General features: G+C 41.4%; 1 protein-coding gene across 1 annotated transcript; it reads right to left on the reverse strand.

Annotated features, from left to right (window-relative positions):
* Window positions 1–1,874: 1,874 nt before the first annotated feature.
* Window positions 1,875–12,625, reverse strand: LOC133115007 (uncharacterized). The gene is made up of 5 exons (XM_061224705.1): window positions 12,612–12,625; window positions 11,207–11,803; window positions 7,846–7,929; window positions 5,804–6,740; window positions 1,875–1,922 (listed from the first exon to the last, which is right to left on the reverse strand). The coding sequence occupies exons 1-5, from the start codon at window positions 12,623–12,625 to the stop codon at window positions 1,875–1,877; spliced, it is 1,680 nt and encodes a 559-aa protein (XP_061080689.1).
* Window positions 12,626–23,050: the final 10,425 nt, after the last annotated feature.

The raw sequence follows: 23,050 nt of genomic DNA on the forward strand, positions 1-23,050 counted from the left end.
GCACATTTCCATGTACACATTATGCCCATGCATCTTATTATAAACGTGTATTTCTTGGTTGTTTTACTTTCTCTACATCTACACTCTCATTTGAAGAGTGAGCATACATTTTAAAGACATTCAACAACAATCAAAATAATACATTCTGGGGAAAATCTACTCACAACAGGTATTAAACATACAGAGCTTCTAGGTGATGGTTGGTAACAATTTGTTTGTGCACACTGAAGGCAGTAGGCATACATTGTTCTAATAATACAGACAATACAGACAGTATTATATACAAGATAGTACTATTCACACCTGGTTAAACATTTGCAATGAAAGTACACGTGCATACGTGGCAGTTTTTAAATTCTTGTTCTGTGTTTTGTGATCGGCATTGCAGAAATGAAAATCCATTAATCATAAAAACAGACTATTACTCAAACGAACACACTTATGTAACCATAACACCTATTCTCCATACACAAAGACAAGGCAGACGTGAGCAGTGTAATCATTAATCGTCATTTTACATTTACATTTTAGTCATTTGGCAGACGCTTTTAATCCAAAGCGACTTACAAGTGCATAGGTTCTTCCACAAGTCAAAGCATCACATCCATAACTAGGAAAATACACATTAAGTGCTGTTCTACACATATAGTTATCATTAGTGATTTTTTTTTTTTTTTGGTTAGAGAAGAGGGATAGGGATATCAGAAATGGGGGGGGGGGGAATTAGGAGGTAGGACTAAGGTACAGTTTGAAAAGGTGTGTTTTTAGTTTGCGTCGAAAAAGGGGGAGGGATTCTGCTGTCCTGACATTGGTAGGCAAGTCATTCCACCACTGAGGAACCAGAACGGAAAACAGGCGTGAACGTGCAGCTCGACCACCAGGTGCACGTAGAGAGGGAACCATAAGGCGACCAGAGCTGGCAGACCGGAGTGGTCTAGCTGGGGAGAAGGGAGTGATTAAGGATTGTATGCAAGGTGGGGCAGTCCGCTTAGCAGCCTGAAATGCCAACACTAGGGCCTTGAATCGGATGCGTGCGGCAATAGGAAGCCAGTGGAGGCCACTGAGAAGCGGGGTGACATGAGCCGACCTGTGCTGACTGGTGATCAGGCGGGCTGCAGCATTTGGGACCAGCTGGAGGGGCTTGATGGCACACGCTGGGAGACCGGCTTGAAAGATATAAAAACAGACACATGTTTTATTTTACTTTTTCTTGTTTTTCTTGTCTCTCTCTTGGTAGATAATGGTGAGATATATACGTCCTTACAATTGAAGCTTCATACTCACCAGTGTAAATGGTAAATGGCAGGCATTTATATAGCGCCTTTATCCAAAGCGCTGTACAATTGATGCTTCTCCATTCACCCATTCATACACACACTCTCACACACCGACGGCGATTGGCTGCCATGCAAGACCCCGACCAGCTCGTCAGGAGCAACTGGGGGTTAGGTCTCTTGCTCAGGGACACTTCGACACAGCCCAGGCAGGGGATCAAACCGGCAACCCTCCGACTGCCAGATGACCAGTGTGATGCCAGGAATGCAGCTGCAGCCTCCAACACTGCAAACAGCCGGTCACATCTGTACATACACCACAGATCATCTGTACATACCTCTTTGCAGGCCGTTTTTCCTTAATGTATTTGAATTAAATCTGTATCTACGTCACTGAGCTTTGGTAGTTCGCGAATCTGGTGGAATTTTTCACGTTCTACAAGTTGCCACCTTCCAGGCGTCTCTGAGACAAGGAAAGTCCTGAGCCACTCCCACATATCAAACATACTTCTCATGCGCAGTAATGCAGTTGACTTTACAATGTTACCGGCCTTCTCTTTTTTCTAAGGTTTTTAATCTCCTCTCCCTGTCTGTTCTTTCCTATAGGTCTACAGACCGTTCGTTCTCTATATACGCCAGATTAGCAGGCTGTAACGAGAACATTTTAGAACTTCTTACACGTGTTGAGAAAATGAAAGGAAAACATAGGTAAATAACTTGAAGGGATTAAGAAAAATCCAGGCGTTCTCAAAAAACTGCACATCGACATTTCAGATTACCATTTTATTACATTCAGCATTTGACTGACTCATTTTTAATAAATTTAAAACAAAAAAAAAACATGTTTTCACTTTATTGAGTGTAATAATATTACAGCAATTTAGAAAGAGTAGTACGGCTACTGATTTTGCTTACCCAGCCAATCCAAATAAACTACATTCTTAACAGTCTAAAATTAAATACAGAAATTAACGTTCCAGTACACAATATATTTCTCTGAAAGACAGGCAAATAATTCCATACTTATTACATTACATTGGACTTTATTTTCTGACTTGAGTGGATATGACAGGCACTGTAAATATGTTGGCAGAAACATTCATGAGAAAAAACATTCATAGGAATATACTGCATATGATTTTACTAAAGAATACACTTGAAGATTTTTCCAAGAAAAGAGATTAAATGGTTTAATTATATTATCTTTTTGTTGAGAAATAGTACAAGCTAGCACATTTACATACATTAAATTGCCACATTGCAAATGTGAATGTTTTACCCCATCTTGTGCATTTTCCTCCACATTGTATTTTCCATTGCACTTTTTATGTCTGAAATTGATTACCAATTGCCAAAATGCTATTATTATTATTATTATTTTAAAAAATAGATTTTGGATGTTTCCCTTTTTCTCCCAATTTGGTAGCCAACTGTACCCTTTCTAATCCAAATAGTGTCTAATCCAAATAGATCTGCTAACCCTGACAAGTCCCTCCCTCTGGAGCAGCGAGCCAATTATGCCGCTCCATGAGAGCAGGACCGGGAATCGAACCCCGGTCCTCAGTGTGCAACTGCAACAAACGGCAACTGCAAGGCCGTGCACAGACATTTTGGGGGGCAGGGGCTCAAGCAAAAAATAGGGCACTCATCCCACCGACACGCACTATTCCCACCCCAATGTTGCCACACCACCGCCAACCATAATCACACACTATGCTCATAACATGGGACCTGTTTAAACTATACTGATCAATCCATTCCATAATCACACACTAGGTTCATAACATGGGACCTGTTTAAATTTTACTGAAACGCATTATTCCATGAAGAAACCACAGATTTGATGTAGACCTACTCTGACATGCTTGATACATAAGCCCCCTGAATTTTGTGGTTTCAAAACTTTTTCTGTTTTCATGTTCTGTATCATTCTGTTACTCTGCATATATTTTATAAATGAGATGGTAAAACTACTGAACAACAGTTAGATTTTAGTCACGTTTTTGAACATCACACTAAGAGGAAAAGAGACCACAGTATTATATTCAAAAGAACGCGTGCGCACACACACACGCAACATGCACAAGACAAAGCTAAAAATCTATTGGTCATACAAATCCACCCCCTGCCCCCCCCTAAACGTAAAGACTAAATGTAAAGTTCTACACGTGGGAAATAAAAATATAAGGCAGGATTACTTTACAGGGGGTACAAAATTATGTGGGGGGTCATAGTTGACCAAAGCCTTTCAGGTTCTAGTCAATGTGCGGTAGCAGTAAAAAAATACCAATAGGATGCTAGGATACATAGCCAGGAGTATTTATTATAAGTCCAAGGAAGTTATACTCACCTAACCTACTCCTGTTAGACCACACTTGGAGTACTGTGTGCAGTTCTTGGGACCACACTATAAGAAGGACATAGAGGCACTGGAAAAGGTTCAGAGAAGGGCAACCAGATTGATTCCATGTATAAATATAAGAGTTACGATGATAGACTTAGGATGCTTAATCTCTTTAAGTTTAGTGAAGTGAGGCTTTGGAGGGATTTGATTGAGGGTTTTAAATTTATTAAAGAGATTAACAAAGTCAGGTTGAAGCACGAGAGGACACAAATGGAAATTGGCAAAGTAGAAATTCCGCTTGATACGTGTTAGATTCTATCTAGCTTTTAGGCAAATTAGGCAGTAGGCACTTTTCGGGGTAGGAAAAGGCGAACTTTACCTTATGTTATGTTACGTTATGTTTCTTAACCCACTTATCAGTAGGTCAAGCTAAATTCCTGAAGAATTACTCATTGCCAAGGAAATCGCACACAATATAGGGTTAACCATAGATAATGAATATAAGCATCTGTCATTCATTTTAGCTTACATTTACATTTACATTTTTGTCATTTGGCAGACGCTTTGAATCCAAAGCGACTTACAAGTGCATAGGTTCTTCCACAAGTTAAAGCATCACATCCATAACTAGTAAAATACACATGAAGTGTTGTTCTAAACATGCAGTCATCATTAGTACAATTTGTTAAATTGCCCTTATCTTCCACAGGACGGCAGGCAGCGATCCATGCCATCCTTTTCCCGTCTCTTTGATTGCTGCCGTACGTTTTTATTGTCCGGTTCAGTGGTTCCACCATTTCTGGTCCTTCCATCCGCTTGCTTCTATCCCAGAGCGCAAACGTATGTCAGTTCTCCCACCCAGAACCGTAGGTGGAAAAGCTTTTCTACATCTGGCAGCCGAAGGGCTGGTGCTTGAGACAACTGCTCTTTTAATCCAGTGAAGGCCTCTTCCTCTTCAGGCCCCCACTCCAATTTTTCACTTCCTGGTTTCCGTCCTTTCAGCATCCTCTGCAACGGCGACACCAGCTCCCCCAAAGTCTTGTACATATGATCTGTAGTAATTGGCTAGGCCAATAACCTGTCTCAGTCCAGTTACTGTAGTACTGCAGTTACTGCAGGGATGCCTGTAGAGCAGTGGCTAAGGTACATGACTGGGACCTGCATGATCAGTGGTTTGATCCCCGGTGAAGCCACAATAAGATCAGCACAGCCATTGGGCCCTTAACCCTGCATTGCTCCGGGGGAGGATTGTCTCCTGCTTAGTCTAATCAACTGTACGTCACTCTGGATAACAGGCTCTGTATTTGTCAGCACATCAGCTGAGGGAGTCACTCCGTAACCGGACTATCCTCTGTTTATTGGGATAGCAGTAACCAGACTATCCTCTGTTTATTGGGATACCAGTAACCAGACTATCCTCTGTTTATTGGGATACCAGTAACCGGACTATCCTCTGTTTATTGGGATACCAGTAACCGGACTATCCTCCGTATCAAAGTAAAAAGTCCCAATAGTTATGTGAAAAGAACATACATTTGTAACAAATGAAAAATAACAAAACACTTAAATCAAATAAATATTTTGTGGGTTAAACATTTTCGTTAACATTTTCTTTAAGCACTATAATATATATGGTAATTAGCTCAATGGTTTTATCAGTCCTTTCTTCACGGCCCCTCACTAATCACTAAACTACCAAAAACTATGCAAAATGTAACAATCTGCATCATAAAATTGCATATTTGTAAGTTGTGCATGATGGAGATAACGTTGTTTTCATGATAATTAGACTAGCTTGCTTGCTCGCGAGTACTGAGGCTAGTAATGACGAAATTACAGCATGAAGGTTGCAACTGGCAAGACCTAGTGAGCCACTACATAGTTTTCTAACTGATATATAATATCAAATTCACCGTAAGCGAACTGTGGCTGGGGACGTGGGGCTTTTAAGTTGAATTTGGAAGTTGTATGTCGTAAGATGATTGACTGAAACTGACAAAACCATATGGGGGGGTTGCACAGCGGAGTATTAATTTGATACAGTGTATTTTTATGTGGATACTACTATACATTTCCCTCTTTATATTTGATAGACTTTCGATAACAAATAAATAAAAAATAAAATACAACTAATACCAGCCAAAAAAAGGCACTTTTGTGACTTTAAAGTGTGCCTTTTTTGTGCCTGGTAAAATGGCCTCTGTAGGACCTCCTCACTCCTCCTGAACCTCCATATCCCAATGCACAGAGAGCGATGGATCTTCTCCCATGCATCCAGCTCGGTCTTCCACAGACTGGCCCTCCCGCGGATGACCTTTGACACATCGCTCTTGCCCCCATTGGCCAGGCTGATGCTGTCCTTGCAGATGAAGAAGAGGTCCACGCCCATGAAGATGGAGTTGAGGGCGATGAATCCCGCCCTGGCAGACTTGCTTAGGGCGAGGGGAGTGCCCTTAGCCAACTGCCCGATATCGGTGAGATCGGCCGCCATGTTGGGGACGTTTCGTGCAGCTTTGACTTCCTGAGTCACCACCTTGACTGCACTCGAGGCCACCTCTTCGGCTCTGACCACCTTTACGGCAGAAGCACAATCCACTAATGCTTCTATCCGTTTAGCCACACCACCTGTGGCTGTGAAGGCATTCACAACATCAGTCACAGCATCCAGCACATCTGGCACCGTGTTCGGTACAATGCACCTGGCCGCTTGCTCCAGACACTTCTGAATAGTCTCCACGTCTTTAGAGAAGCTCTGGAAGATGTTTTTGATCTTCTTCCCCTGGTGAGTGTTGATTGAAAATTTGGTGATACCTGAAGCTAAGCTGTTCACGCCACTGGTGACCCCCAGCCCAACGCCGACCATCGTGAGGGTCAGCGATGCCCCCACCGTGACAGGGGCCAGAGCCAGGCCCACGATGGACACAATGCCTCCCGCAAAGCCTACACTGCTGCCCGCCACGCTGGAGATGCTGGCCCCCATCTTCATCCTGTCCAGCTTCACAGCTCTTTCCACCAGATCCACCAGGAACTGCTGCATCCTGGAGCAGCGCTGGCTGAACAGGCCGATGAACCGCTGGGCTGATCCCCTGAACAGGTAGGTCATCCTGAAGTGCCGGTCTAATCTGAGGGGGAGAGGTTTCACTATGATCTCTGGATCATTTGTCCACTCCCTTCTTGTGAACAAGAGGACTTCCCTTTGTATTACATTTATTAGCATCAGATAAAAAAAATAAGTTCACAATCTTTAATTGCATAGAATGCAGTCTGTAAGTATTTGGACAGTGACAAAGATGACCATCAAGAGAAGACTTTGTCAATATAATGTCAGAGGGCTCACCACAAGATGCAAACCCCTGGCAACCCTCAAAAATAGAATGGCCAGGTTACAGTTAGCAAAAACGTACATTAAAAAACCTGTAGAGATCTGGAACAAAGTGTCATGAATAGATGAGACAAAGATTAACCAAAAAAACTAAAACTCATGGTCTTTCTTTCTATAATGGACTTAATTAATTAAGATAAGCTAAGCTAAGCTTAATTAAGCTTAAGACTAAATGCAACAGGCTGTCAATGTATTTGTTCCAACCAGCCAGAAACTGACCAGAAAAGTTATTTCAAACATTTCCCACTGCTGCACAGTGATTTATTAAAATCGCTTTTTCGTTTTTCAGTGATTTGCTGTGACTGCTCTACGACTTCAGCCAATATTTTCTGTGACAAACACACAGCCTTATTTATAAATGATCACAAGGCTATGGATCTGTGCCAGGGTGGTTACATTACATTATTACATTATTGGCATTTGGCAGAAGCTCTTATCCAGAGCGACGTACAGTTGATTAGACTAAGCAGGAGACAATCCTCCCCTGGAGCAATGCAGGGTTAAGGGCCTTGCTCAAGGGCCCAACGGCTGTGCGGATCTTATTGTGGCTACACTGGGATTAGAACCACCGACCTTGCGTGTCCCAGTCATTTACCTTAACCACTATGCTATAGGCCGCCCCAGTAACTCCCGGGTGGTTGGAGTTAATGGACCTTTCCATTAGGAAAAGTATAAATGCAAACAGTTACACTTGATCTCACTACATGATCTCACTAAATCAGGAACAAGCCGTTATCAAAGCAAACATATCACCTGTGATAACTGCACCAATATCACACACAATGAATTTACTCTAAAATGTCTCTGTCGACATTAAACCTCATTAAGGATCAGGATGTACTTACCTGATGCTCCTCAGATGAGTCAAATGTTCATACATGTTCTGAATGGCTTCGTTGGTCAAATTGGGGCATGGGGCTTTCTTTGTCCTGGGAAGAATGAGAAAAATCAGGCACTGTATGAGACGAATGAATGAATTTAAGCGTGTTTGGTGAGTATAATGGATTCAAAAATAATGTTTGATTTTAGAAGTACTATGTATATTAGTGTTACATTAAATACTGCATGTGCAATGTCTTAAGAATGTAAAACTGATATACATTGAGATGCAGAACACAATATCTATCCACCTATGCACAGGGGAAAGGCTTCAACTGGTGAATTTAATGAGGGAAATATTTCTGCTTACCTATAATTCATTCCAAGAAATGATGTACTTCCTGAACTGGAAAAAAGGAGAAAATATGAGCTGTGAAAGTTGTGTCCCGTCCAGCTAAACCGATTTCCTTCACTGACTCTGTGATATCTGTCTGCACTCTACAAATGCAAAAGGGCCATTCCATGCCAACATCATTCTATGCCTCTGTCTTGGTAGATAATGGTGAGATATAGACCTCCTGACAATTGAAGCTTCATACTCCATTTTGTTTTGCTGGTAGAGCCATTTAAAATTTGCCTGTGTGACAATGAAAAATGCATCACTGCAAAAAAGGGGAAAACACCCTATATATTTGGAAATTTGTATTTTGTATTTGTATTTCATATGTAGAATTCATATCTGGTCTCAGAACAAATACATCTACTTTTGTATCCCTTCCTTAGGGACCTATTTTGGTTGGTATATTTCCAAAAATTAAATAGTATTTTTAGTGCAAAAATAAAAGTAATCTGAGAGCACTTCCTCATTGTGTAAAGATAAAACACATTACTAATAACATTAGCTGAGATATGACCCATGGACATTTTTAATTTGGGCATTTTTGGCACATTTAGTCCCGCCCGGAAGCCAAAGTCAGAAATTTCATCTGACCCTCCACTTATATGTTGAACTTACATCCTTCAACTCAGTTAACTTTTCTAGTGTAGGAGGGAGGCGAAGTGTGACTGCCATCTGTGAGGAGCCTGTGAGCTGGGGGTTGACTCCGCCATTTGTGAGGTGGGGGTTCTGGGGCGTGTCAAAAGGGACAAAGGACAATACTGTTTGTAGTACCTTTTGAGGAGTTCCAGACCAGTGACGCCAAGAAGATAAAGGATAGATATATGGTGGGTGGATGAGCGGTTCCCAGGCAATTAGGCCATGAGGGCATGAGGACCAACTCCCGGGGAAAGAATGTGCCTAAAATCTTATGACCCCACACCTGGTCACTTCCAGGGGGAAAGACTCCGGGCAGTACCACAGTGCCCTCCTTTGGGCACTGCTGTCATTACCCCAGGGACTACTCTCTTGGAGGAAAACCAAAGAACTGTGGTTGAGATTGTCAATAGACCCGGTACAATATTGTAAACATTGCCCATGTGATCCTTGTTGTATTGCAATATGCCCATTGTAGTAATAACAGGAATTACATGTAAAATGGATACACAGGAGGGAGGTTTCATGATAACTGCACCATAACAAAACATTAGGATAATCTGTTTGGTATGGATGTGATCCAGTAAAATCAAGGAATCAGATGAGATACATTTCATACCAAATGGATTTAAATAAACCATAGTTTCAATAACTCAAGGGAAAACCTACACGTCCTCTCTTGGTAATCATCTCATTTTCCCTACGCAACAACCCCCAACGGTGGGGGTCTAAATTCCAAATTCGACAACCCCATCAGGCTAATTTATGGCACTACCGCCTGGATCAAACACATGATTTGGCATAAAAGCCAGGTAGACTAGCCTATCAGGGAAGATCGTATTCGACTTCCCACACAGCATATTGTACGTGTATGTAAGTATCAGGAAGATCGCACTCGACTTCCCGCACTGTGCATACTTTGTATATGTGTGTAGCGAAAGCAGGCTGGGTAAGACTATGTCACTCTATTCTTTTTATTTTAATTTGTCTATTGACTGTAATTGACTGTTTTATTCTACGCTAACTGCCTACCCGTCTGGAAATAAATTATTTTGTTTGTAACTTGCGTGATCTCCATGACTCTAATTCATCTTGTACCTTTTCAGCCTAAATTACAACTGAATATTGAGGGGGACAATGGGGACCAAGGACTGACCGATCGGCAGTCCCTTGGTACAGGTGATAGTTCTAAGCTGTGAGGCCAGCAAGTTTCTGCCAACGTAAAGGGTCGGCTATGCACGGCTCTTGTGGTTTGACGTGAAGGGAACCCCTGGGCGTTACGGCGCTGGTTCCTGTCAAATTATCTCTAAGGAGCCCAGTTAATGCTACGCCGACCTGGGCTCACAACTATCATGACTGTGTTGCATGTATTGTGTTGACTGGACCCTCAGCCTCTGAGTTCTACACCGAACTGAGAGCTTGGTACCCATGTGATAGTTCTAAGCTGTGAGGCCAGCAAGTTTCTGCCAACTTAAAGGGTCGGTTAGGCACGGCTCTTGTGATTTGACGCGAAGGGAACCCCTGGGCGTTACGGCGCTGGTTCCTGTCAAATTAGCTCTAAGGAGCCCAGTTAATGCTACGCCGACCTGGGCTCGCAACTATCATGACTGTGTTGCATGTATTGTGTTGACTGGACCCTCAGCCTCTGAGTTCTACACCGAACTGAGATATTCAGCAATAATGTTAATCGCGAGAACATATATTGAGTAATGGTGGCGCAGATACGAGTCGAGTGTAATCACTCCCGAGGTTCGCGTAAATTTCAAACCCAAATTTCTAAATTATATATTTTAAATGGAGTCAGATAAACAAGTGGAACGAGAGTAACCACTAAGCTTTCAATACGGCCCCGTTTACGAACGGAGAATATTAGGAATTTTACTGATCTGTTTCAGGCCAGTTGTAAGCGGGATATGGGGCAGGTCAATCCATATCCGACCCGTGGCAACAGACCCATTATATTCCTAAACGTAATTGTGCTCTGTTCGTGTGCGGAGGATGATAATTAAAAATTTTTCATTCACTTCTAAACAGCCAGGAAAGAACACGTCGTCCCTTCACCTCCAGCTATTCCCTCATTGGTCTAGCTGTGCAGGTTCTACACTAGAAACATTTAACTGGTCCTCAGTGGGTTTTGTTTTTACACCACTTGCAGAATGGGACAGCTCACGATTTTTTCTCATAATCAACATTTAATTTGGCATTCTATGCTTAATAAATGAATAAATAAACAATAAATATAAAACATTGTAATGACATTGTGAAGTGGCTAGGTAAAAGTGGAAGGTATCAATGATCTGCTGGGGAATCAGGGAGTATGTTACACTGTGATTTGATTGAAACATTAAAAATACCTTTTCTGGAGCTTCTCACACAGCTCCTGGGAAACCCTCAAGTATTTGTCCAGCTGGAAAGCCAGTTGGTCTATGTTCACCAGGCTGGTCTGAAAGAATTCTCCGTCGTCTCTCTTGAAATGGATCAAAAGCGGACAGGCTCGCCTGGCGGCAGTGATGACTGAACGAACGGCATCAGCGCTCACCCCCTCGGGGAGCTGGCACACTGGATTCTCCTCCTCGAAGACGGAGAGCGACGTGACTGCCAGCATCTCCACAGCCTGCAGGAACAGGGTCAGCTTCTCAAGCCCCTTCAAGGTGTCTTGGAGCAGGCATTCCAGCTCCTTCTCCAGCTCCTGGGCCCTGCTCTCCGCGGTTACCTGGGTCACCTTGCTCCACATAAACTCCCTGAAGGCCTTCATCTTGGTTTTAGATTTTTTGTAGTGGTCAGGTGTGAGATTGATCTTCTCCGCTCTGTCCCTGATGTCTCGCATCCTCTTCAGCTCAGACTCTCTCTGTAGGAGCCATTGTGAGTGTATGATGCAGAACTCCTGCACCATGTGAATACAGCTCATGGTGTCTGAAATGTAGCCAGCGGCCAGCTGATCCAGTTCCTCCCTGCAAGGCAATAAGAACTTACATTGTTGATTCACATGGACACTCTTTCAGTCACATTGGCCAGTGCTCCTACCCGCAACCACTGTGTCGGAGAGGACTATTTCAACTTTAGGCTGTATTTAAATAATGATTTGGTGTAATGGGTGATTTGTCTCCTTGTATTCAGGTGTACTTGCAAGTCTTGGTCCGGACGTGTTCCAGAGCTTGAGGTGGGGAAGTTGCCGTCAGCTTCTGTGAATCCTTCTTAGTTCACTATTCACTAACATTCCTGTTGTTTTTCTTTGTAAGGCATTAGACCTATAAATACTTAAATATTGTAAAAAATATACATGCAATGAAATAATAGTTCATGTCTGGAATTGCTTTGAAAAACAATTAATCTCAGGGGTTTTATAATTCATGTTCTTAATTAGTCTGCTCCCAAATACATTCCATTATGATAATTTCTTCCAATAAAGTTTTCTTTTCAGAGGCATATTTACATTCATAAACTCCTCAAAAAAGTTTTTTGAGATATGATCAATCTGAGTTTGGTTGATCATATCTCCCTTGTCACTGTATACTCACCATTGTATCATATGTAATATGATGAGCAGCACAGCTGATTATGTGGGTGGGGTCCCAAGTGAAATGTGCCAAATTTCCATGCCAGTGTCAAACAGTGTATGATCGACCAAACACAAACTTTTTTTGAGGAGTTTATTCATCCCAGAACTGGTACATACCCGTTTCATTCTCAAACACAGAACACAAAAGGAAGACACTGTATGAGTTAACGGGGAATATTGAACACCTTTACTTATCTCACCGTGTATGCTCCATGATTATTGTCTGGGGCTTTTGTCCAAAGTTGACAAGAAAAAGAGTATGAAAATGAAACCTGGGTGGGACAAAACATTGTCCGTTAACTGAAATAACATTAAACTACAGTGGCAAAAACACAAAAACATTCAATGTCACATTAAATCAAAGAGCAACACATTTTCATATAGGGTAGTGATATCTATTATTTTACAGCACACTAATTTGTCTTCTGTGCTGTAGGCTACATGTATTATTTTTAAGTTTCCTCGACTGCACGCAAACTTGAGATTAACTTACTTCTTCGAAGGCACTCTCGGCAACAACACGGCTGTGGTAGCAGTTTCGGTCCATTCGCGCTCTGAAAGTTTAGGCACTTACTTTCCTTTCATTCCTCTTCTTGTATTCAAATGAAAAGCAACCCAATCTCCTATAGGTTACTGATACTTCTTATGTTACACTGCACTATTGTAGAATAAACATGTGTCTTTTATAGGCTTCAATTTCAAAATCTTGACTCTCATCCAGACCCAGCCCTTTCCTTCCTTCAGTGACGCCTGGAAGGCAGCTCCTGTAGGGTGTGTGTGTGTGTGTGTGTGTGTGTGTGCAGGGTTGAGGGCCTTGCTCAAGGGCCCAACGGCAGTGCGGATCTTATTGTGGCTACACTGCAATTAGAACCACTGACCTTGTGTGTCCCAGTCATTTACCTTAACCACTACACTACAGGCCACCCCAAGGGATAGGTCCGGTCCATTGTCTCTATTGCTCACTTTGCGTTTCAGCCGTGCCAATACCCACAATAAATGGAATGTTCACACATCTTTTAATATTACTCCGTGTGTGTAGATCACATTCATCTACTTAACATTATCATCATCTCGCTGCTAATAGCCTGCCAAAGTAATGCAATCACCTATAAGATACTGCTACTTTGCGCTGGTCTCTGAAAGTGAAACTTGTATTTCTGTTATTGACTTTTTTAGGTTTTCATTTCCAAGAATCTCTGCTGTTACCAAAAAACTGCTATTGTCCCAATAACCCAGCCCTTTCCTTCCTTTCGTGATGCCAGGAAGGCAGCTGCTGCCTCCAACACTGCAAACAGCCGGTCGGCCAGCGGGTTCAGCTCAGCCAACCAGAGATCATCTGTACATACCTCTTTGCAGGCCGTTCTTCTTTAATGTATTTGAACTAATTTTTCACGTTCTAAAAGCCGCCACCTTCCAGGCGTCTCTGTGAGGAGGTACGTTCCTTGAGCCCAGAGTCACTCCCACATATCAAACCTACTTCTCATGAACTGTCGGGAAGAATACATTTCCTGCTTTGTTGTTCTTGGATGGTCACCTAACACCTCAATCGTACTGAATGATCAAGGGGGGTTAGGAGGCCCATGCGGAATGATCAAGGGGGGTTCACTGTCTGCTTTTTTAAATTTGGTTTCCTTGGTCACATCATCCATCCATCCATCCATCCATCCATCCATCCATTATCTGAACCCGCTTATCCTGAACAGGGTCGCAGGGGGCTGGAGCCTATCCCAGCATACATTGGGCGAAAGGCAGGAATACACCCTGGACAGGTCGCCAGTCCATCGCAGGGCACACATACCATTCACTCACACACTCATACCCACGGGCAATTTAGACTCTCCAATCAGCCTAACCTGCATGTCTTTGGACTGTGGGAGGAAACCCACGCACACACGAGAGAACATGCAAACTCCGCACAGAGAGGCCCCGGCCGATGGGGATTCGAACCCAGGACCTCCTTGCTGTGAGGCGGCAGTGCTACCCACTGCACCATCCGTGCCGCCTGGTCACATCATATGCATACAAAATAATATTATTATTATTATTATTATTATTATTATTATTATTATTATTATCATTATTATTATTATTATTATTATTATTATTATTATTATTATTTTTCAATAAAGTCCTCCTTTTCAGAAGCATTTTTACACACACACACACACGAAAAAAAGCGCGAAAATGAAACCATAGGTGCGACAAAACAAACATTATCCGTTACAAACATTAAACTACAGTTGCAAAAACACGAAAACTTTCAATGTCACATTCAATCGAAGACCATTACCAACATATTTTCCTATAGGGTAGTGCTATCTATTGCTACAGCAAGACACTACATTGTCTTGCTGTAGCCTACATTTTTTATTTAATAAAATATATAATTGGAAGAGTTTCCTCGACTGCACGCTAATCTGAGCTGAACTTACTTCTCCGACGGCACTCTCGGCAACAACACGGCTTTCGGTTTATTACAAGTCTGAAAGTTTAGGCACTTACTTTCCTTTCATTCCTCTTCTTGTATTCAAATGAAAAGCTGAAAAGCAACCAAATCTCACATAGGTTACTGATACTTCTTATGTTACACTGCACTATTGTAGAATAAACATTGTCTCCTATGCAAAACATTGACTGTCCCATGTAAGATATTGGAAGAAAGTTTCCTACATCAATCTTAGATTTCTAACTTTTATACTGTAGGGTATTTTACATAAGTGCGCCTCTCCGCAGACCCCCAAAAGGAAACAGAGTGTGTTTCACATTGTTGACGCAGGGTCAGCAAGATTTGACTATTGCTCCCACCATTGCGCTGCCTCTGCGCAATTCTGCCACCTCAGTGGAATGCTCCCAAAACTGTTGTTTCATTGTGCGACATATGCCATGTTATAAGATATAGATAAGATAAGATAAGATAAGATATAGAATTAATATGTTCAATGTTATTTTTGTGATGATCGTTTTACCAGTTTAAGTGCCCTTTATGAGCTGTCAGAAGCAGGGTTGGGGTTAGGAGTGCCACTCCCTAATGGGATCAGATCCAGAATCATTGAAAGCTGAATGGGCAACACGCTACGGTCATCTTTTTTGACACAATCCTGCACAAAAACTAACAGATGAAATCAGTGCTTCTGCTTATTCCAAACTAAAAAAAAAAAAGGTTTTCCTTTCAGTCCAGAAAGGGGCATCAACATTACCCGCCCTCTTGTGTGTGTGTCAGAGCGTAGCACCGACTATGCCACCCCGTGTTCATCATAGGAATTTGAAGTTTTGTTTTTCTAGTGTAACGGGAACCCAGGCAGCAAAGGAGACAAAATTCTGCCTAAATGTTTTTTTTATTTTTTTTAATTAATTGCCCTTATGGGACAACTCGTAGATTTCATATACAAAGGAACAAAGCAAGCTTCTCTCCTATTTGTATTAGATGTTGTTTCATGTTGAAAAATACCTTTTCAGGGTATTCATTTATTTGATCAAGAAATTAAATGCTCATTTAATTTTGGCAAACGAAAAAAAAATTGGCAGACAACCATCTTTGTAAGACATGAAAAACAATTAAAATTAGTATTGGAATGTCTTGATAGACTTTTTTATCAGGACTTATCATTAACATAAAACATGTGAATTATTTGCTTTAAAAGACAAACCTAGTGGTGTGGTAGAATTGCCCAAAGATCAAATCTCATGTTTAGGAATTAAACCCCTAGTATATGAGTAAAAACATACGATGTAACTCATATCGCCAAGGTTAAATGTATTTTTGTCCAATGGATTCAGAATTATATTAGATCAAAATACAAATCATGGTACTTGGTACATGGTACATCCTAGAATTGCCAATGATGTTGGTGCCATATATTGTTTTCCTGGTACCGATTTTGATGTTAAAGTCCCTATGAAGTTATCCGATTTTCATAAACAAGCACTGTTGTCTTGGTTAATCGTGTATATCCGCAATCTTCCCCTTCATAGATGTTTAATTCGGTATAACAAAGATATATCTATATAAAATAACATTTTATTTTGATAATTAGGTTAAGAATGTAATTTTATTGCTAACACAATTGATTCATAACAATGGCTATTTATTTAGTACTTATTCAGAAATGATAGAAATACAAAATTCCAGTACCTATTAAAGAATATGCAATTGCATATGATGCTATGCCATCGGGACTTCTTCAATTCTTGGGAAATAATGGCATCTTTGATTTAAAGCCAAATTGCGATTTAAGAGTCACAAGACGAAACATGTTTTGATAATTCCCTTTGCAAAAATGTGCCAAAACCCTCCAACACATATGGTAAAGAGTTTTTGGAATTCACATAATAAAAATATAGGCTACATTGGAAAGACGTTTCATAAAATGTATATTGTGTTACCAATAAGGTCCGAGAAAATTATTAATCGCATTTATCCTGTAAACCAGGTAATTGCAAGGTTTTGGAAGGATTTGTTATACTTTATGATGGAAAAAGATATGGAAATATAACATTTGCTACATTGTGAATGTATTAATAATTTATGGGAAATTACATATTCATATATATAAATCATATCAATCGTTAAAGACGAAACCAAACTTTAAATAATTCAAAAAGGAAATGTGATACAATTCATACTTTAAATTCTAAAGCAAAACAGATTGGATCATCGTGAAGCCTTAAATCGAAATCTCAATTACATTTTTATGTAAACTATGTATTTTATGTATTCTATGTATTTTAAATACCTTTGGAATGTGCCCCATGTACACAGTCATTTTTTCATTTTTTCTTTTTATACAATATAAGATAGACTACATGCAGAACTATGTAAAAAAAAATATATATATATACGTTACAAATATTTTTATAGTTTCATACTGCTGAGATTGAGAACGGTTCACAGATTGCAAATAACACTACGATATTGAGAAAAGTATCACCTGGCAGCTATTTTACAGCCAACCAAATCAGATACCCCTAAAAGAAAACGGTAATTACACAACAGCGACGGCGATCTCGGAGATCCTATGTACAGGGATGGCAAAGCGCATAAGTGCAGTACTGGCCAATACAATAATATAAAAATGCAATGCTGTGCCTATGCACAAGCTAGGTAAGAAACACTATGTAACTTATTATATCAGGCCTAGCTACTATGGGGGACGTATACGATTAGCCTACCATTGTAGGGACCAATTAGCTCAACTGTAGAGTGAATTCTCTAAAAGTAGGCCTGGATTTACCTGGAAAAGGGTGTATCCCCGAGTTTAAGCAGCACAAATGGGCATTTTAACAAAACAGCGTAATAAAAATATATACCAACACCATGATGTTCATGGGATAACTGACAGTTGATATACTGACGTATTGTTTCACAATCTGGATGTTGAATAATTACATTTCAAAGAACGGGACAAAAAACGATTAAAGGACGTTTTATTTGGTATCAAGAAAGAGCTATTCCAATGCACTCTTCTTTAGAAGTTCTTCATACGTTTTTAAATAAATCTCTTATTAATAGTGCCATGCCATATATAGCACCGTAAGAGATGTCGGCAGGATAAATTACAAGTTTAATTTAAGTTGTCAAGTTAAAGTTAAAGTTAAAACCGATGCAACCCGTGCAATTTATATAGGATAATTAAAATGGATAGCAATAACGTATTTAATAATGCAACGACTATAAACAAATAAACGCAATAAATGAGATCATGACATGCCGAAATGTTTAATTTAAATTAGTTAAACCATTTTCTTATCATCTCGATGGCATATTAGCCATACACGCTGTCGTAATTTTCTTCCGGGCGCACCTTAAAAAAGCTTAAGCATGCGCACTGAATCATAAGGATCTCCAACTAGCAATATGATGGTGAGGTCAAAATAAATTATTAAAAACATCAAATCTTTGTCTATGTGATAGAAATAGCCACCTCGAAAAACAATACGTGATTTTTACTTTAAATTGGTACAATTCGCAGAATTAACAACAATATATGAGTCGAAGTATTTTCGATTTGCTGTCAAAAATGAGTGGGGGATGCATATATTAGCAGAGGGTGACTTTTACCGTCTTGGTGATGAGGCAGATTTACAGATTGTTCTAACTCGAACCATACACCTGCATTAGTTCCACCAAAGACGAAATGCCCCTAAAATGCGAACGTGAGTGGGTCGCCAGGTGAGCGTCTTCTATGGTTCTGTCCGTCGCCTCTCCCGCTCTCAGTCCGTCGGTGACAACGGAAAAGTGGTTCTCATTAAAGGGCAATCAGCTCCCTCTAGTGGCCAAGGGCGGTATATCGTCCCTATCTGTTGAAACTTTTGAGCACCGGTGTGGACGCAGGCTTTTGTTCCAACCAAGCAGTTACACACCCAATTATACTAGTCAACCATTAGAGCAGGGGTCAGCAACCCAGGTCCTTGAGAGCCACAGGGTGTGCTGGCTTTCGTTGTTACTTGGCATTAATTCATCAATGAAAGCCGTTGATTACACAGTTAACTCACCTCACCTGGTTTCTTGGGTCTGAATCGGTTGCTTATTTTAAGGTGGAGGCGAACGCCAGCACACCCTGCGGCTCTCCAGGACTAGGGTTGCCGACCCCTGCTCTAGCCTAACGTTGTGTATGAAATGTTGATTGTACTCTTCAAGGGTTCTGAATTTCTGTATGTTTACACCAGGACTCGAAACTGTACTGTCCTCTCAGGTCCACTTTTGCAGGGTTGCCGACCCCTGCATTAGAGGCTCTGCTAAGGACCTTGATCAGTAGAAACAGGTGAGGAACTTCTTGGTTGGAACAAAAGCCTGCACCCACACTGGTGAGATTGAGTATCAGTTCAATTTCATTTGTATAGCGCTTTTTACATTAAAAGATTGTCACAAAGCAGCTTTACAAAGAGCCCAGGCCTAAAACCCCCCTTAGAGCAAGACTACGGTGACAGTGGCAAGGAGAAACTCCCCGACTAAGAGGAAGAAACCTTGAGCAGAACCAAGCTCAGAGGGGGAGCCCATCTGCTTCTGGCCAGCACTGGGCAAACAGTGAGTTTGACAGTAGTGTTATATGCAGTATATAAATAAATTAAATTAATATATTAAATTCATAATTATACAAATAATAATTATGCTCCAGTTCGGAGCCCAACGCAGTGGGAGGAGGGCAGAAACAGAACAATGATTAGTGGATGGTTAGTGGATGAAGGTCAATGACTGGGACCCAGAAGGTCGGTGGTTCGAATCCCGGTGTAGCCACAATAAGATCCGCACAGCCGCTGGGCCCTTGAGCAAGGCCTTTAACCCTGCATAGCTCCAGGGGAGGATTGTCGCCTGCTTAGTCTACTCAACTGTACGTCGCTCTGGATAAGAGCGTCTGCCAAATGCCAATAATGTAATGTCATGGTTCGATCCCTGGTGTAGCCACAAAAAGATCTGCACAGCCGTTGGGTCCTTGGGCAAAGCCCTTATCCCTGCATTGCTCCAGGGGAGGATTGTCTCCTGCTTAGTCTAATCAACTGTATGTCGCTCTGGATAAGAGCATCTCCCAAATGCCATTAACGTAATGGTTATGGATGGTAAAAGTGGTAAAATTGGAAAAGAGCAGAAACAGGGCAGCAGAAAATGGGGGAAAGAGACACCAGTGTGTGATAAAGAAGTAACACTGGCAGCTCCTTTCACTTCAATCCGTGTCACAGATTTATGAGGATTCTGGGTTTTACCAGCTAACTCTGTAATCCTGCTTTGTGAAACAGGGCCCAGTTATCCAGCTAACTCAGTAACTCTGCTTTGTGAAACAGGGCCCAGTTATCCAGCTAACTCAGTAATCCTGCTTTGTGAAACAGGGCCCAGTTATCCAGCTAACTCCGTAATCCTGTTTTGTGAATCAGGGCCCAGTTATCCAGCTAACTCCGTAATCCTGCTTTGTGAAACAGGGCCCAGTTATCCAGTTTCACCTAATTTTATTTTCAAAGGAGATTCTCCATATAAAACTGAATTAAATCCGGGATTAAGGCTAATCTTTCTCTGTGAAACCGACCCATTAGTTTTAAAGGCCCACTCATATTTTAGATGTTTTTTTTGTTTTGTTTTTTTCACATCATCCCTAAGCTTTCCATTTGTGTTCCATACTGATCCAATTAAAACAATTACAATCTTGGTAGAAGTATACATATATTAGGGTCTAACTGCTATTCTCCAGAGCGGTTTGTAAAAACTATTTCCCACGTGTCATGGTCTATGTGTTTTGCATCATAATCGGATGACGTTGCTAAATGTTAACACAGAGAGCTGACCACAGCAGGCAGACACTGCTCTTTGCGAAGGTTTTGTGGGAGTTTTAGACACTGAAACCAGGAAGAGAACGCCCGATGCACGTGGGCCTTTAAGGTTAACTTGATGCCGTCTTGCTTCTGATTTTCAAAAGCTGTCAGTCCACGAAACGGGGGAAAATAAGTGTGCGCTCCAGATTATAAGAGAAGAAACTGTAAAGACTTTATTGAACACTAAGAATTACATACAGACAGGGAGGGAAGGAGAGGGCGTAACGCATATATATACAGTACATACATATTAACCATACGCATCCATTCTGTGACACAATAAGTGCCTGTTATTATGCATTTTGTCCCCTCAGTGAAAACAGTCTGTTGGTGTTGCCTGTAATACAATGGTCGTCATCCCATGGCGGGGTCCGAAACAGCTAAAACCAAAAAACTAAAAAATACACCCAGTGAGCAATTTATTAGGTAGGCCTGTACACCGGCTTGTTAATGCAAATATTGAATCAGCCAACCACGCATAAAAACATGCAGTGGTTCAGCTGTTGTCCAGACCAAATGTCAGAATGGGGAAGAAATGTGATCCAAGTGAGTGTCTCAGAAACTGCTCATCTCCTGGGATTTTCACGCACACTGGTCTCTAGAGTTTGCAGAGAATGGTGTGTGTGGGGGGGGGGGGGGGGGAAATCCAGTAAGCAGCAGTTCTGCAGACAGAAACGCCTCGTCAATGAGAGACGTCAGAGGAGAAGGGCCAGACTGGTCGAAGCTGACAGGAAGTGCAACTAACCATACATTACAACAGTGGTGTGTCGAAGAGCATCTGAACACACAATGCATCATAACTCTAAGTGGATAGGCTACAGCAGCAGAAGACTTAATAAGTCTAAAAAATAAGTCCTAATAAATACCTAATAAGGTGCTCACTGAGTGTGTGTGTGTGTGTGTGTGTGTGTATATATATATATATATATATATATTTTACTACATAATTTTAATGAAGGGGGCACCCCTCTTTAAATTATTTTCCAAGCAGCACTGCTATATGAGTTGCGCATCACTAACACAACCTTCTTCCGTTGCCATGCGACTGGGCGGAACAGCCGGCACGTATCCAAGGCACTCAGACAGACTCAGACAATGGTAGTTATTTCCGTTGTAAAACGACGAGGTAGAAGCTAAGAGTATTCGAGTATTATCGGTCTGGCTTTATTCCATTTTTTTTTTTTTTTACCCCTGCTTTCGTTCACAGAGGGGCACCTGTGATCCTTCAACAGGAAAAAAGGCCCACTGTAGTTTTCGTTTTTTGTTCGCAGGGAACCCTGAATTTGAAAGTTTCGTAGGCCAAAGCTTGGACTAAACGCTAACAGCAAGAGATACAAGCAAGCGGCCGTCAAGATGTCTGAGCTTTTCACTACTCAGGTTCTGCTGCGAAGCGGATACCATTGAAAGTGTAAAAAGGGTCAAATCAATTGGAAATCTGGCCGTGAATACTAAACGACAGTAAATCTGAATGGCGTACAAAGGTAGAAGTTAGTTCACTGGTCCAATGGCTTTGTGCCTTGAGGTCGTAACTTCGCCTGCATGCTTTCAGCCACACAACACAACCTGCTCCCAAAGTCACACTTGGGTTATAAAGAATACTCTGCTTAATTACAAATGTTAGGTCATTACATGGACTAAAAGGTCTATAGATGACATGCTGCCCCTTCTCCGATTGAAGTCTTAAAATGATAAAAAGAGAAACCATTTTATCACTTAAATAATGTGATGGATTTATATTAGTGTGCCTATCACTTATTTAGTGTCACTGGCAATGTGCAACAATAACATTAAAATAAAATAAAAACAGATGACAGCAACTCTAAGCCACAGCTCCCGAGACGGTAAGACAAAATAAATTCAAAACCATAAGCGATAATAGTAAGAGGTAAGAAAATCAACAACAGAAAGCTGCTTTCACACTTCCGGTCAATCGGTGAAGTTCATTCCTTAAATGAACACTTCACGTCATTGGTTGACGCCGTCGATACTGTAGTGACGCGTTAACGGTGTTTCAGGAACCCAGGAAAGGGGATCAGTTGCCCTCACTGACCGGTACCAAACATAGGGTCCTGCACGCTGAACTTAGTTATTGAATAATTTAATTACTTAGTCATTTCGTTCCACCACGAGTCCTCCGTTTAGCATGTTGTAGCCCGTCTGCTGCGAAATTCACGAAGGCTGTATATTCCCGTGTATAGCCTCCTGAAGCACACTGTCGGGGGCACGCAGATGACTCGCCTGAAGAGAGTTACTGTTCATTAATCTCCATAGAAACCCACAGGAAACGATGCTACACCCACGGATTCCAGCGCTATCGGGATAACGGAAACTGGGTGGACGA

Source organism: Conger conger, chromosome 16, assembly GCF_963514075.1.
Source record: "Conger conger chromosome 16, fConCon1.1, whole genome shotgun sequence".
Classification (NCBI taxonomy): Eukaryota; Metazoa; Chordata; class Actinopteri; order Anguilliformes; family Congridae; genus Conger; species Conger conger.

Excerpts from the sequence above, each read along its gene's own strand:
- LOC133115007 (XM_061224705.1), bottom strand. Across the intron at positions 7,930-11,206 it reads TGTGAGAAGCTCCAGAAAAG|GACAAAGAAAGCCCCATGCC; the intron begins GTATTTTTAATG and ends CATTCTTCCCAG. Across the intron at positions 6,741-7,845 it reads ACTCATCTGAGGAGCATCAG|ATTAGACCGGCACTTCAGGA; the intron begins GTAAGTACATCC and ends TCTCCCCCTCAG.